Consider the following 14,788-nt stretch of genomic DNA (forward strand, 5'->3'; position numbering starts at 1 on the left):
CTCTTTCTGCATCTATTGATGGGATCGTATGGTTCTTGTCTTTTGTTTTATTAATGTGGTGTATCATGTTGATTGATTTGTGAATATTGAATAAGCCCTACAGCCCAGGAATAAATCCCACTTGATCATGGTGAATAATTCTTTTAATGTACTGTTGAATTCGATTTGGTAGTATTTTATTGAGAATTTTTACAACCGTATTCCTCTGGGATATTGACCTGTAATTCTCTTTTTTTGTGGGGTCTTTGGTTTTGGAATCAAGGCTTTGTAGAATGAGTTTGGTAGTTTTCCTTCTATTTGAGAAAAATAGGTATTAACTCTTCTTTAAATGTCTGGTAGAATTCCCCTGGGAAGCCATCTGGCCCAGGTCTCTTGTTTGTTGGGAGATTTGTGATTACTGATTCAGTTTCTTTGATGGTTATGGGTCTGTTCAAATTTTTTATTTCTTCCTGTTTCAGTTGTGGTAGTTTGTGACTTTCTAGTAATTTGTCTGTTTCTTCCAGATTGCCCAGTTTGTTGGCATATAACTTTTCATAGTATTCTCTTACAGTTGTTTGTATTTCTGTGGTGTTGGTTGTGATGTCTCCTCTTTCATTCATGATTTTATCTATTTGGGTCCTTTCTCTTTTCGAGAAGTCTGACTAGAGGTTCATCAATTTGTTAATTCAAAGAACCAGCTCTTAGTTTCATTGATCTGTTCTACTGTTTTTTGTTGTTGTTGTTGTTGTTGTTGTTGTTGTTTCAGTATCATTTGTTTCTGCTCTAATCTCTATTATTTCCCTTCTCCTGGCTTTAGGCTTTATTTGCTTTATTTGTTCCTTTTCTAGCTCCTTTAGGTATAAGGTTAGGTATTTGGGACCTTTCTTACTTCTTGAGATGTACCTGAATTGCAATATACTTCCCTCTTAGGACTGCCTTTGCTGCATCCCAAAGGGTTTGGACTGTCGTGTTTTCATTTTCATTTGCTTCCATGTATTTTTTTATTTCTTCTTTAATTTCTTGGTTAACCCATTTATTCTTTAGTAGGATGTTCTTTTTTTAAAAAAAAAAATTTTTTTTTCCAACGTTTATTTATTTTTGGGACAGAGAGAGACAGAGCATGAACGGGCGAGGGGCAGAGAGAGAGGGAGACACAGAATCGGAAACAGGCTCCAGGCTCCGAGCCACCAGCCCAGAGCCCGACGCGGGGCTCGAACTCCCGGACCGTGAGATCGTGACCTGGCTGAAGTCGGACGCTTAACCGACTGCGCCACCCAGGCGCCCCAGTAGGATGTTCTTTAACTTCCATGTATTTGAGAACTTTTCAAATTTTTTCTTGTGGTTGACTTCAAGTTTCAGAGCAATATGATCTGAAAACATGCATGGTATAATCTTGATCTTTTTTGTACCTGTTGAGGGTTAATTTGTGACCCAGTATGTGGTCTATTCTGGAGAATGTTCCATGTGTGCTCAAAAAGAACGTGTTTTCACGGGGTGCCTGGGTGGCTCAGTCAGCTGAGTGCCCAACTCTTGATTTTGGCTCAGGTCATGATCTTACCATCTATGGGATCGAGCCCTGCATTGAGCTCTGTGGCTAACAGTGCGGAGCCTGCTTGGGATTCTCTTCCTCTCTCTCTTTCTGCCCCTCCCCCCTGAAAATAAATAAATAAGCATTTAGAAAAAAAGAATGTTTATTCTGCTGCTTCAGGATGAAATGCTCTGAATATATCTAAGTCCATTTGGTTCAGCGTGTCATTCAAAGCCATTGTTTCCTTATTGATTTTCCGCTTAGATGATCTGTCCATGCTGTAAGTGGGATGTTAAATCCCTCTGCTATTATTATCAATTCTTTATGTTTGTTATTTTTTTTTTTTAATTTTTTTTTTTTCAACGTTTATTTATTTTTGGGACAGAGAGAGACAGAGCATGAACGGGGGAGGGGCAGAGAGAGAGGGAGACACAGAATCGGAAACAGGCTCCAGGCTCCGAGCCATCAGCCCAGAGCCTGACGCGGGGCTCGAACTCACGGACCGCGAGATCGTGACCTGGCTGAAGTCGGACGCTTAACCGACTGCGCCACCCAGGCGCCCCTATTTGTTATTTTTTTTAATGTTTATTTTTGAGAGAGAGAGAGAGAGAGAGAGCAGGGGAGGGGCAGAGAGAGAGAGAGGGAAACAGAGGATGTAAGCAGGCTCTGTGCTGTCAGCGCAGAGCCCCATGTGGGGCTCTGTGCCTCTGAGAGAGGCTCTCACCACGCTTTTGCCACGTTGCGTGAGGAAAGCGGCCGCAGGACCGCGCAGCAGTTCAGCTTACGTCAAAACAGCAGAAAGCCAGAACCCCTGCTTACTACCCTAAACAGCCTCAGTTCCCCACTCCTGTGCCTAGAAGCAGCATGGCATGTTGGTGCCACCCATCCCTCTTGTGACCAGGGGACCCTCAGACCTTGCTGTCACTCCTAGCATTCCTCCCGCTTTGCCACCCGAGCGCCTTTAAGCCAGGCACTTCCCCCACTGTAACGGACTTCTGAAAGTTAAAATTTTGGGTTCTGCTGCTTAAAATACTTTGCGGTAGCCTCCGTAACCAGGCTTCCTCCGTGCTGCCACACTTGTAGCTTTGTCTCCCCCAGATCAACTCTCCATACGCCGGACCTTCCACAAGGTGGTCGCTTTTTTACCTGCAGACTGGCAGTTTTTGTTCTCTCAGACCTCTGATTGATTCTCGGGTGGTCAGAACGATTCGCTAACCATCTAGCTGCATCCGAGGGATGAGACACGCTTAGGCTCTCCCTACTCTTCTGCCGTCTCAACTCCCAGGCTCCGGAGCCTGTTCCAAGATGAAAGCATAGAGGTGCTCTTCCTTGTTACAGGTTGCTAGGGGTTTCCTTGCCGAGCAGTACTCCAAGGAGATGCCCTCAAGCCTCAGAGCAGAGATACAGAGATACCGCACTTACGGATCTTCTCACATGTAAGAAGCTGAAAGTGACCCTCTTCAGGATGCTCACCAGATTTTACCATTTTGTTTTATGGGTTATAACAGGCCTTGGTCAACTGGGACCCAGTGGATCAAACGGTGCTTGCCAACGAGCAGGTGGATGAGCATGGCTGTTCGTGGCGTTCTGGAGCAAAGGTGGAACAGAAGTACCTCCGACAGTGGTTTATTAAGACAACTGCTTATGCAAAGGTGAGTGTCAGCCTGGAGGTGCCCCAGTTAGTGCCGCATGTGTTGGGAGGCAATGCCAACGTCTTCTGGGTATTACAGAGACTCGCTGTTGAGGATGAACTCTGGCAAGGGCTCTTAGAGCCACAGGTGTGGCACATGAGACTCAGGACCGCTCATTTAGACGGTGATGGATTTGAGTGTTTTAGGGGTACTTCCACAATGGCCCCTGGAGGTCATCGTTGGCTGTTATTTGCTGACCTTTCAACACTCAATCGTTGTGTTGCCATACAGGCCAAAAAACGTATGACTTTATTTGCAATTGTAAAGCGAGAAAGGAAAAAAAAAAAGGCATCTTCATTGGTATAGTACTAGTAAAAAAACCTCCAGATAGAATGACATTTCAGAGGGTCCAGAGAAGACAGTCTAAAAGGCATGAAGAGATGGTCTCCAGGAAGCAAAGCCAGAGTGAAAATTAACTAAGCCAGGAGCCAAAGCTCCGATTTTAACTCCTGTGTCCCTGATTAACAGTATAAACTGGTGTGAGTCGGGAGGCTCTGTTATTCTCATCATGAGAAGGAGACGGTGGGACCAAGTGGTCTCTAAAGTGCCTTTTGGCTTTTCATGCGGTCGGGGATTCAAGGCAAAGCCAGCCATTGAAAGGGGGAGACTGCTTATTAAATCACCACTAGCCTGAGCAGAAGAACCCGTTCTGGGTAAGCCAGAACCACTCCGTGCAAGATCCCCTCCAAGGTTACCAAGTTTCAGGATATGGGATTGAGGGATCGCTCCCGGAAACTCCAGAGACAAGTGACTAGAGCATATCAGGGACGTTTCCCGTGGCAGTTAGATCATCTCCATATTTTTCAGCTTAAGACTGGACGTAAACAGGATTTAAAAAGTTAAAGGCATCACAAGACGGATAGTTCTTTCCATCCGTAGCAGCCCGTGAGGTGCTCTGTCGGAGACAGGATAGTGGGCTGAAATGGACTTTGGGTCAGATCCAATACTGTACTTCCTTTTTTTTTTAAGTTGATTTGTTTTGAGGAGGGGAGGGGCAGACAGAGAGAGGGAGAGAGAGAATCCCAAGCGGGCTCCGTGCTGTCAGCACAGAGCCCGACGCAGAGCTCAGTCCCACGAACCGAGATCGTGACCTGAGCTGAAATCAAGCGTCGGATGCTTAACCGACTGAACCATCCAGGCACTCCCCGCCCCAATACTGTACTTCTTATATGCAAAGAAAGCACAAAGTTAAAAATAACCCCCGATCGCTGCAAAACTTGGCTGAATTAGAACTTCAGCACACCAACTCACAATACCAGTGCCATATGGATATGTGACCTCCAGTTTTCTCACTCAAAAGACATGTCTCAAATGAGGCAGTTTTCCCATTATAATTAATCCGGAAGGTAGCAGAGAATAGCATATGGATTTGGAAAACTACCCATTAGAACTTGTTAACACAGTGCCTTGCTCCTTTTAAGCACACAGGAATATTGAGAGACAGAAAAAGCTGAGGACCTTGCTTTGTATAACATCCCAGGCCGTGGGAGCCCCTGTCTACTCCACTGTGTTACTGGGAGGGAAGCCAGGTCACCCCAAGCTGACTCTGCACTAGGCATTGTGGGAAGGCCATCTAATTAGCTCTTTTTTTTTTTTTTTTTTTTTTTTTTTGACCATTGCCTCCAGTTGAAAATGTTATAATCTCACTGAGGGACATTATTCTTGAACTCATCAGCTGTGAGTTTTCAACTGTTCAGCGGAAATTGTTAGTTACCATGGTGATTCACCTGGTTCTCGCTGAACTCCTGCACAGGTTTATTGAAAAAGCTGTCTTTGGAGGTCAGCACTTCGTTTTCCCTGAAAATCGGGAGACCAGGGTGTGGCGTGAGAGTGGTGCGGGGGAGCAGAAATCTGTGTTCACCGCAGGGCCTCTGCTGAGGGCTGCATGTGCACAAAGCAGGACTCTATAAGGCCTAATAGAAAATGGTTATAACAAGATTGAGAGGAGACCAGAGACACGAGCAGACTGCACGGTGCTCAGAGATCTTGGGGTTATGGCCCAGCCAGCAGTATGGAGTTGAGAGCCCCAAAAGGCCATATGTGAGAAGTAGGGATGACCCCCTAGAACCAAAGACAAAATCAGAATAGACTCAACTTAATAAAAAATAGAAGGAAGCCTGACAGTTTCAAAAGGAACTCTCAGAACAAAACTCAACACCTTTAGAGGAGACCATATGATCTCGACTCCCTACATGGTTGGTTTTGTACTTGTGTGTCCAACATATAATAATAATTAAAAAAAAAAAAAAAAAGTACTAGCCCTGCAAAGAATCAGGAAACTGTGGCTCACAATCAAGAAAGAAAAAGGGGAGGGGAGAGGGGACAGCCCAGTAGAAATAGATTCAGAGATGACCCAGATGTTGGAATTATGAGAGAAAGCCAGAGACCTCTGTTACATAAATGGTCTGGGACTTAAAGGAAAAGGTGGTCATAATGAGGGAACAGATGGTGAATCTCAGAAGAGAAATGGAAACTATTTAAAAAAAAAAAAAAAAAGAACTGGAAATCTAGAACAGAAAAGCATAATTATCTGAAACAGAAAGTCACTGTTTGGGCTCCAGAGGGATGAGTAAGGGTTAAAGCAAAGCCATAAAGCTGGAGGGGAGCTCTTTCAAAGGGAACATCATGCGTGGTGGCCCCAAAGTAGAAATGTATCTGATGACGTTGAGAAGCTGGAAGAACAACAGTATTACTGGAACAGAGAGCCAGGAGGAAAGACTAACTAGGGCTGGAGAAGCTGGAGAGGGTTAGGGGCCAGATCAGGCGTGTCCTTTTAGGTCTTAAGGAGTTTGGACTTTATCATGGAGGCCATGGGAAACCGTGGAAGGACTCTAAGAAAGGGAATGACACGGTCAAATGTGTGGTTTTTATAAATTCACTGTGGAAAGGGCAGTGTGGATGCAGGCAGGCCTGCTAAGAGGCTGTGACAATAGTCCAGGTGTGTATGACTTAGGCTATGGGTGGGAGTAGTGTGGGGAGATAGGTAGGTTAGAAAAATACTCAGATGGTGAAATTTGCAGCACTTCATTACCTATTGGATGACAGTGTGTAGGAGATGGTGTCATTAGGAAGGACCCTGACCTGGACACAAAGCAGATGACTGAGCTACTGACTGCGGTAGGGAGTCTGGAAGAGACGTAGTCCTGACCCTTTGAGTCGGAGTGGCCCTGAGACTGTTGAGTGGAGATGTACAAGTAATAATAGGTGCTCGGATAAGTGGGTTTGAAACTTCAAAGATGAGGGGCATCTGGGTGGCTCAGTCAGTTAAGCATCCGACTCTTGATTTTGGCTCAGGTCATGACCTCACGGTTCGTGGGTTCGAGTCCTGCATCAGTCTCTGCACTAACAGTGTGCTCTCTCTCTCAAAAATAAACTTAAAAAAAAAAAAAGAAAGAAAGAAAGAAACTTTAAGGATCAAGTGATAAGACATCTACCTTAAAACCTGGTATGATAGAAATAGCGTTGAATCAGTAAGGAGATCATGCTATATAGATTAAGGATGAGGTCTCAGATCAACTGGTAATGCTTTTAGCTGCAAGTAACTGAAAACCTGAGCTATGGGTGTCTTAAACTGATGGGAGTTGATTTTTCCCATATAAAAAGGCCCAAGGTGCTGGGACTGAACCAGGATAGGGCTCTGAGTTGGCATCTTGGGGGCTCTCTCAGCCTTTTCCTTCCTGCCTTATCACCTCTTGGTGGCAAGATGGCTGCTGCAGCTCCAGATATCACATTTCCATGCAAGACAGAGAGAAGCAGAAGGGGGGCAGTGTGACTGTTTCTGTTACCTGGAAAGCAAGAACTTTCCCACAACTCCCCCAACAAAATCCCACTGAGGTTCTTTTAGCCCCAGTTATGTCATGTGGCTACTCCCCAGCTTCAACGGAAGCTAAGGAAAGCAGCTTCAGTCTTTTTAGCTTCTTTGGTCAAGCTGCCTGACGGAAGGGGATGGCCAGCGGGTGCTGGGATGGTCAGTGAGCTGTGCCTGACGTTGTCTTCTTTAGAATTTTGTGTGTGTGACTGGTTTTGCTGTGCCGGGGGCTGCCTCTGTGCCGAACGGCTGGCGGTCTGCATGGGAGCGTGGCTGTGAAGGGGCCCTCCTCTCATTCATGTAACTTCCGGATTGGAAAACAATGCCTGATGCGCAAATCACTGGGAACCCCGAAATGCCGAGGTCCTTTATTAAGGCTGTTCTGTGATGTTATTGGAGTTTTCTCCCCTCCTCCCCTTGTCCCTACCCGGTCTTGCTAGGACTGTTTGCTTCGTGAAATGTTGAGAAAACTGGCAGAAGGAGTACCCAAGGCACATGAGTTAGTCTGGGCAGAGCTGTGTGGGCGGCATCTCGTGGGCAGCACCGCGAGGGGAGAGCAGGGGGAGGAGGGAGGATTGCAGGCCTCCGCGCAGAACGCAAAAGGGATTCGGGGTCTGATGGAGCGATCGCCTCAGTTCCTGCCAGCAGGGTGACAATTGGGAGGCGAGACAAATCGCGAGCCGGCTTCCCACTGGAACTTGTCTAATAGATTTGTGGTTTTGATTTCTGCGGCTGCCTCCTGTAGCCCCCAGACGCTGCCTCCCGCAGGCCCGCGGCCGCTGGGGCACTGTTCATAGGTTCCTCTTTGGACATAATCATGCCCTGATGGTGCTTAGTCAACCACCACATCACACTGGTGGGTATATTTCCCACATTTCCAGGCGATACCTGGCAGCTGCTAGAATATGAAGCAAGTCTGTGTGCCCCCTCCCGTTTCCTACCTGCTTTTGCCCCCGATCTGATCGGTGCTCAGGCTTTTACCCTCCCCATCTTACTTATCCCTCACATTGTTCCTTTAAGCGTCGGTGTGCCTGTTATCCCCATTTTACTGACGTAGAAACTGAGGCTCTCACTGGTAATAAGTAATGGCCCTGGGATTCAAACTCGGGTGCTTGGGCTCTTAACCGGCAGTCTGTCCCACTTCTCAGGGAGCGTGAATTCATTTGTTCTTTCCCCCGATGTTACTGAGCGCCTGGCCAGACCTGGGCTAGGTGCTAGCAGGGGGCGTGGAGGCCAGTGTGGGAGACAGTCTGAGACTGAGCCGGCACGGCTCCCTGGGATCACTGTGCTGACGCAGGAGAGCACATCGGGGCCAGGAGGAGGAGCCCCACGTTGGCCCTGTGTGGTGAGGGAGAGTGGGAAGTGCAAAATGTCTGTTGGGGAACGTTTGATCGCCTTCCCGACGGGCAGGAAACTTCACGTCTCACAAGTATTTCCAAGTAGAATTTCTGCTGGCGAGAGGCGGCTGAGCAAGATGAGCCGATGAGCCGTCATGAAATCAGGGGAAGTGGGAGGGACTGGCCCCACCTCCCTGCCCCCTTGTGCCCCGCCCCTCCTCTCCCGATTTCACCTGTGAGCTTGCGGGTAAAGGTGGAGGTGCCTTTGCCAGAACGCACTGCTTGCGTTTGAGCCTGCAGAGAGTAAAAATATGGGGTCGGAGAGGCAAGGGGGTGAAGGAAGGGGGGGTGGGGTTTACAACAGGAACTTTGCGGGGAGCGGGGAGCAGACCCGAGCAGAAAGACCGCCCCAGAGAGGAGCCGAGGTGCAAAGCTCCAGTCTCCAGCACGTGCCCCTGGGTGCTTAAGGGTCCCCTGCCCTCTGGAATGGGGACCCCTGGGCACCCTTGTTCCAGTCCTGAGGCCTTGAGATGCTTGTGAAAGCACTTGGCTGTCTTCCGGAAACCGGGCCTGGTGCCTGGCTTTCTGCCCTCAGATCCGCCGTCAGCCCCAGAGAAGAGGCTGGCCCACAGGTGACGCCAGAAGATGCCTCTCCGTGACACCAGCCAAGTCACCCCCGTGCTGCTCTGCCCCGGGAGCTCTGCAAAGGGGCTGGTCGGTGGGGTTTGGCATCTGGGCCGCACCCCGCTCCCTGCCCCCGAGAGGGACCCTCGGCACCAGGGCCGCCTCCTGTATGTGCGGCCTGGGCCTTCACGGCACGGGTGTAGACGCAGATTAGAGGCCGGCCGCAGAGGCGAAGTTTCCGGGAACCAGGAGGAACAAGTGAGAAAGATCTAATGAGCCGTCAGCTTCTCTGCAAGGCCGTTGGGATAAAAAGCTGAGAGGACACCAGCCGGGGCCACACTCAACGATGATGCTGGGGTTTATATACCGCCAGGGTTTTCTCTGAAGAGCCCCGTGGCTTTCAAGCTATTATTGGGTCATCCCACCGTGCTCCTCTGTGGTCAGCCAGGCCTGAGCGTGGCCTTATGCGTCCACCTCAAAAAAATGTTTTATCAGCTGCTAAGTGGTGGGTAGCAGTGTCTGAGCCGTGCAGGCTCCCCCAGACCCCGGCTGTCTCTTCTGGAAACCGCAGGCTCGGCTCTCGTCCCCAGGATCTGGCTCTGACACCCTGTCTCACAAAACCAATTCGTCGTTAAATCTGCTCCTTCTTACGTAACACCTCTTACTTCTCTCTGTTCTCTGTGTTCCACGCCTCTCCAGGATCTTCCCTCTCCTAAGCTGTAAGGTGAACTCAAGTCCCCACCTTCCATGCTGTCCCGTCCGCACTCCGATCGTCGGCCTTCTTACGGGGAAAGCCACCCCCTGCGTCCCTCAGAAGTACTTCTGGGGATGGTGGTGGGCAGGGCTCGGGGCAGGTGGGGGAACAGAGGCAAAAGGAAGGCAGACGACTAGAGGCTGACAGTTCCCCAGCGGTCCCCGGGCAAGCCTCATGCTGTCTGGAGTGGATCAGGAGACTTGTGTCCCCACCACAGCCACAGCCAGGGGTGACAGTGAGACTTCCGGGGGGTGGGGTGGCTGGTTGGTTCTGTGCAGGCCTTGGAGGGAACTTGTGCTTGGAAGGGTTCACCAGAGTCTGTGCAGCGCAGGGCCCTGGCTCAGATTCGCGAAGCCACGGTGTTTCTGGATCGTGCCGGGGTGACACTGGCAATTGGACTTCCTCCTAAACCCAGGGCCTCCGTGTTCACCCCGAGAAGGCCCCCCGCCAGCGGCCGGTCACATCTGTATGTGCTCTCCATTAGCCCAGTACCCTGTGAGCTCCCATTTACCCTGGCCCTGGGGCCTCGCGCCCACCCTGTGTCCCTCCCGTCTGGGACTTGAGGACACCCCTGCCTGCACAGCGTCTCCAAAGCACTTGTGAAGCAGACACACAGGCTTCCGGTTGGCACGCACGGTCGGCAAGCCAGAAGCTTCTGTGTTTGTGTTGTGTTTTGGGTTTTGTTTCTAAGATAGAAGGAATGACTGCAAAGGGAGAGCGAGAGAAATAATACCGTTGACCCTCGGACAAGGTGGCTCGAGGGTCAGCGCCCCTGACCCCTCCCCCATGCAGTTGAAAATTCACAGGTGACTTTGGAGTCCCTAAAAACTTTACTAATAGTCTACTGTTGACCGGAGGCCTAACAGATAACATAGTCAGTTGATGAACACATATTTTGTATGTTGTCTGTGTTATATACAGTAGTCTTACAATAAAGTAAGCCAGAGAAGAGAAAATGTTCAGGAAGAAAGGAAAATCACAGGGAAGAGAAAATACGTTTTATGGTGCTGTGCTGTATGGACCAGTGCAGTTCAAACCCGTGTTCAGGGGTCAGCTGTAATATACTTCTTAGATTATATTGACAATGAAAGAAATTGTAAATCTGATTTGTAAACAATGAAGGCAGAACTGAACATGATGTATTGCCCTCAAACCCAGAGCGGGCTTTCTGTGCTCCTGGCCAGGTGCTTTTGGGGGGGGTAAAGACCTCCTTCCTCCTTGAAGTGTTAGCCCGGACCCCGTGGGACTAAAGAGGTTTCTTAGCACCTCATTGTGGGGGGGGGGGGTCCCTGGGTGTGCCAGGGAGGGCTGGGGAGTTCACTGATCAACTCAGGGAGACATTTGGATTTTAAAGCTAGAAGAAACTTGAGCAAACAGTGCACAGGTCCCCCACATGTAGCCCACGTTCTCCCTTGCTTTTTAAATCCCTGCCCTAATCTGAAAGACAAAAATGCCAACAAAAAACCCTCATGCTTTTGAAATTACAAAATCGATATGCTACCTCGAGACAAATGAAAGGGATGAGGCGTTGCTTTCTCAAGCATTGTACATCCCGTCCTCCTCCCGCTCCCCCAGGGGACTCGTGGCCAGCTCGAGGTGTCCTGGAAAATTACAGGCCCGGCCCATTCCTCATTTTATAACTGAGGCCCCCAAGCCCAAGAAAGCCAGGGCCCAACTTGAGCCTCCTGTGACCCGGGTCTGCCAGCTCTTAAGCAAGGCGTTTCCAAGCACCCCGTACAGAAGGAGGGCATGTGTCGCGGGAAAGCCGGCCATGAGCACAGTAGGAACCGTAATGGGGACAGGGAGAGGGCACAGATGGCCGGGCGACGGAAAGCGCCGTGGTCGGCGGTTTTCTGGTTTGTTCTTGCCGGCATTGGCTTGCTGGCCTCTGAGCTGAAGCTGTGTCTTTTTTGTCACCATCTCTGTCTGCCCCAACGTCCTGTCCGTCCCCTGGACCTTCTGAGCCCAGCTGCTGGGAGAACAGGGACACTGATCCGTGACTGCCGCGCTCTGAAGGAAGCAGGCGTTGGCAGCCACATCTGTGGTCATACGGTATTGTTGTGTTAGTCGAAAGAAGGGTCCCTCTTAATAGAAGGAGGCGGTTTTCCACAGTATCCTTCCGTTTCTCTCTGTATCTTGTTTACTATTCCAGGGTGGCTAATTTTGAGTGTCAGCTTGGCTCGAAATGAAGATTTAATCCTGTCGACAGCTGTAAGAAGTGGCGAACTCTGACAAATTGCAAACTCTCCTAGTTCAAAAAGAGTTTACTAATGGCATGATCTTAACTGTGTGAAACGTATACAGGAGCACCCACACCCGCACTACATTTTTTCAGCCGTCACGGCATTGGCAGTACGTTTTATGTTCTGCTAACAAAGAAAAAATGGTGTCAGAGGCACCACTGGTTGTAAGATATGTCCCCACTGCAGAGTTGGTGGGGGAAAATGAGCTTCTTTGAATTAGTGGAAGATAGGGTATAAGTGGATTGGAAAGATATGGAACAAAATATTAATAGTGACCCTCCCTGGGTGTTTATATTGATGGTGGGAAACTGATATTTTTCTTCATCCGTCTCCATATTTTCCATAATGACTGTTATCATTTTGGTAGTCAGAAAACAGAACAGCCTGATAGCAGGGTTATGTCAGCATTTATTTACATATCTTCTGTAGACCTGAGTGCCTTGGAAGGGATGGTCTTATCTTCCTGCAAGTTTTTAATTTATAGGCAGGCTTCCAACTCGAAGGTAATTTAATGGAATATTCCCTGGGACCGCTGTCCACATTTTTTGCCCCCTTATTAGACCAGTTAAAAGCTTTCAGTCTTGCTCCCAAGACTCTGCCTTCCCGGAACAAAACTGCCTTTTCAGGCAAGGGTATCCCAGGGCGGCAGATTGGGCCGAGTACGCTGCGATGTCTCCCTGCTTGCTCCCCCTCCCGTGGGGTCCAAGGCAGCCTCTCTTTTGGCCCCTCAACCCAGGGGCAGTGAGGTCGCCTGAGTGGCTCTGGGAATCAGAAGCAGCCTCGTCCAGACAGGTGACTGTCATTGGGGGAGTTTGTCCTCCGTCGTCTGCATTCTTAGGGGCGTGGTGGTGACATTTCAGAACCCGTGGTTACCAACCCTTGAAATTTCGTGTGATTAGAACTGCTTCGCTGTCAGAAAAGTGCATTGCTTGGGCCTGAAAGGGTGGGGGGGGGGGGGAAGACGGCTAGGTGTGGCCTGAGTTAATGTGAGGATACCTAGATAAGAAGAGACTAGCCAAATTGGTGGCCGCCACACCAGCCGATTTCCTTCCCCACGTTCTTTCCCACGTGGCCGTCTCTGGTGATTGTACCCGGAAGGCGCTTCCTTCTTTCCAGCCACTTGGAGGCTGTTGGATAGCACTTGGGGTGTCCCTCTTTCACTTGGCTCTGAGATGCACACGCGTGGGCTGCTTGGGGCCTCTTTTCCTTCAACCCCTGCGGTCCCAGGTATGCACACCTTGTTGGCAAGTCACATACCATCAGCAGGATATCTTGCTCAGAAATGATCGTTTCCCTTCTGGGTTAGCAACACCTTCGCTGGAATTAAGATTCCTGGATAGCAACACTGTTTTACCACGACAAATGGATCTTGCTAGAAATACAGATCACATTTCAGAAGAGAGGTTATAAAGTACAGCTATCAGAGGGAGGTGAACAAGAGGTAAATATTATGCCAAATGAGCTTTTTATGTATTTATTTTTTAAATGTTGATTTATTTGAGAGAAAGAGTGTGAGCAGGGGACGGGAGAGGGACGCCCACGTGGCTTGATCCCACAAAAGGTGAGACCATGACCTAAGCTAAAATCAAGAGTCAAACGTAACCAATTGAGCCCCCAAGGCGCCCCCAAATGAACTTTCAATGTAGAAATCCTCGTGTGCGACCTCATGCCAGAGTCAAAGCAGGAGAGGGGGGCTAGGCTGTGGGACCGTTTATTCCTCTAGAATATTCTAGAGGGGACATCTAGATTTTTTATGAACACCCTACTGCCTTCAGAATCTATTTTCCTTTATTACAACTCATATATGCTGTGTCTTTGGAGGGACTACTTTGAAATGATTTCAGAAAAAGAATAAGGAAATCTTGGCAACAAGATTAAGTTTTAGAAAAAAATAAATACAAATTATAATTCAAACATAATTGCTATTCAGGTCACACTGATTTAGAAGTAGGCTGTGTTAAGACTATTAAAAAGTGTCTGTTTTAATTAAATCTTATTATTAAATCTTTCTCTTTCTTTCTCCCTCAAATCTGTGTCCAGCTCTCAGGGCTCTGGTTTCTGAACTCCCTCTTAGTAGCTAATAAATGCACTTTATTTCTCATTCTGCCTAAAAAAAATTTTTTTTACAAAGGTTTTATAAAATGTATCATGTTTTTATTAAAAAAAATTTTTTTTATTATTACATGTATTTGTTTTGAGAGAAAGAGAGAGACAGAGCATGAGCAGGGGAGGAGCAGAGAGAGAGGGAGACACAGAATCCGAAGCAGGCTCCAGGCTCCGAGCTGTCAGTGCAGATTCTGATGCAGGGCTCGAACTCAGGAACTGAAATCATGACCTGAGCCGAAGTCAGCCGCTCAACTGACTGAGCCACCCAGGCGCCCCTAGTGTATCATGTTTCAAAACAGTTTCTTCTGGAATTCTTATTTCTGGTCCTGTCGCACCTTGTGCTTAATGCTTTGGCTCGTGTACTGTCCTCTCTTGGGAAGTGTGGGTTTATTCCCAGCATTATTTCTGCTGCTTTGCAGAAGGAGTCTGATCAGACATGTCATGTTTAATTCTCTTATCATTCCCCAGCCCTTTCAGTTTAAGCTTTGTCTTTCTTATTTCCGATGGTGCTTTGTATCCTCGAAGCTTTTTTGATTGGATGTGCAGGTCAGCCCATCTCTTGTTGGCTCACGTTCTTAAACTCTGGATCCTATTCAGATTCACTAAGGCACAGTCGTGTTTCAGCTTCTCAAAGCATCTTCATTCCGATGGTGTACCTACGGGGCAACGGTGGCTGTACATTCAGACCATCCTGGTGGAAATGATCATAAGGGCCCTT

The 14,788-nt window shown here is 48.5% G+C and overlaps 1 protein-coding gene across 8 annotated transcripts in view; it reads left to right on the plus strand.

Annotated features, from left to right (window-relative positions):
- LARS2 (leucyl-tRNA synthetase 2, mitochondrial) overlaps positions 1-14,788 on the plus strand; it is a 170,790-nt gene that overhangs the window by 73,109 nt on the left and 82,893 nt on the right. For all 8 annotated transcript variants that reach the window (XR_005781487.1, XR_005781488.1, XM_040445096.1 and 5 more), the window contains exon 7: positions 3,016-3,159. Coding sequence is in view for 6 of the 8 variants with exons in the window: in XM_040445096.1 (XP_040301030.1) it covers positions 3,016-3,159 (144 nt within the window). In the remaining 2 variants the exon portion in view is untranslated. The remainder of the gene's footprint in view (positions 1-3,015; positions 3,160-14,788) is intronic.

The sequence above is a fragment of the Herpailurus yagouaroundi genome, unplaced genomic scaffold (genome assembly GCF_014898765.1).
Source record: "Herpailurus yagouaroundi ecotype Mexico unplaced genomic scaffold, PumYag 193, whole genome shotgun sequence".
Lineage (NCBI taxonomy): Eukaryota > Metazoa > Chordata > Mammalia > Carnivora > Felidae > Herpailurus > Herpailurus yagouaroundi.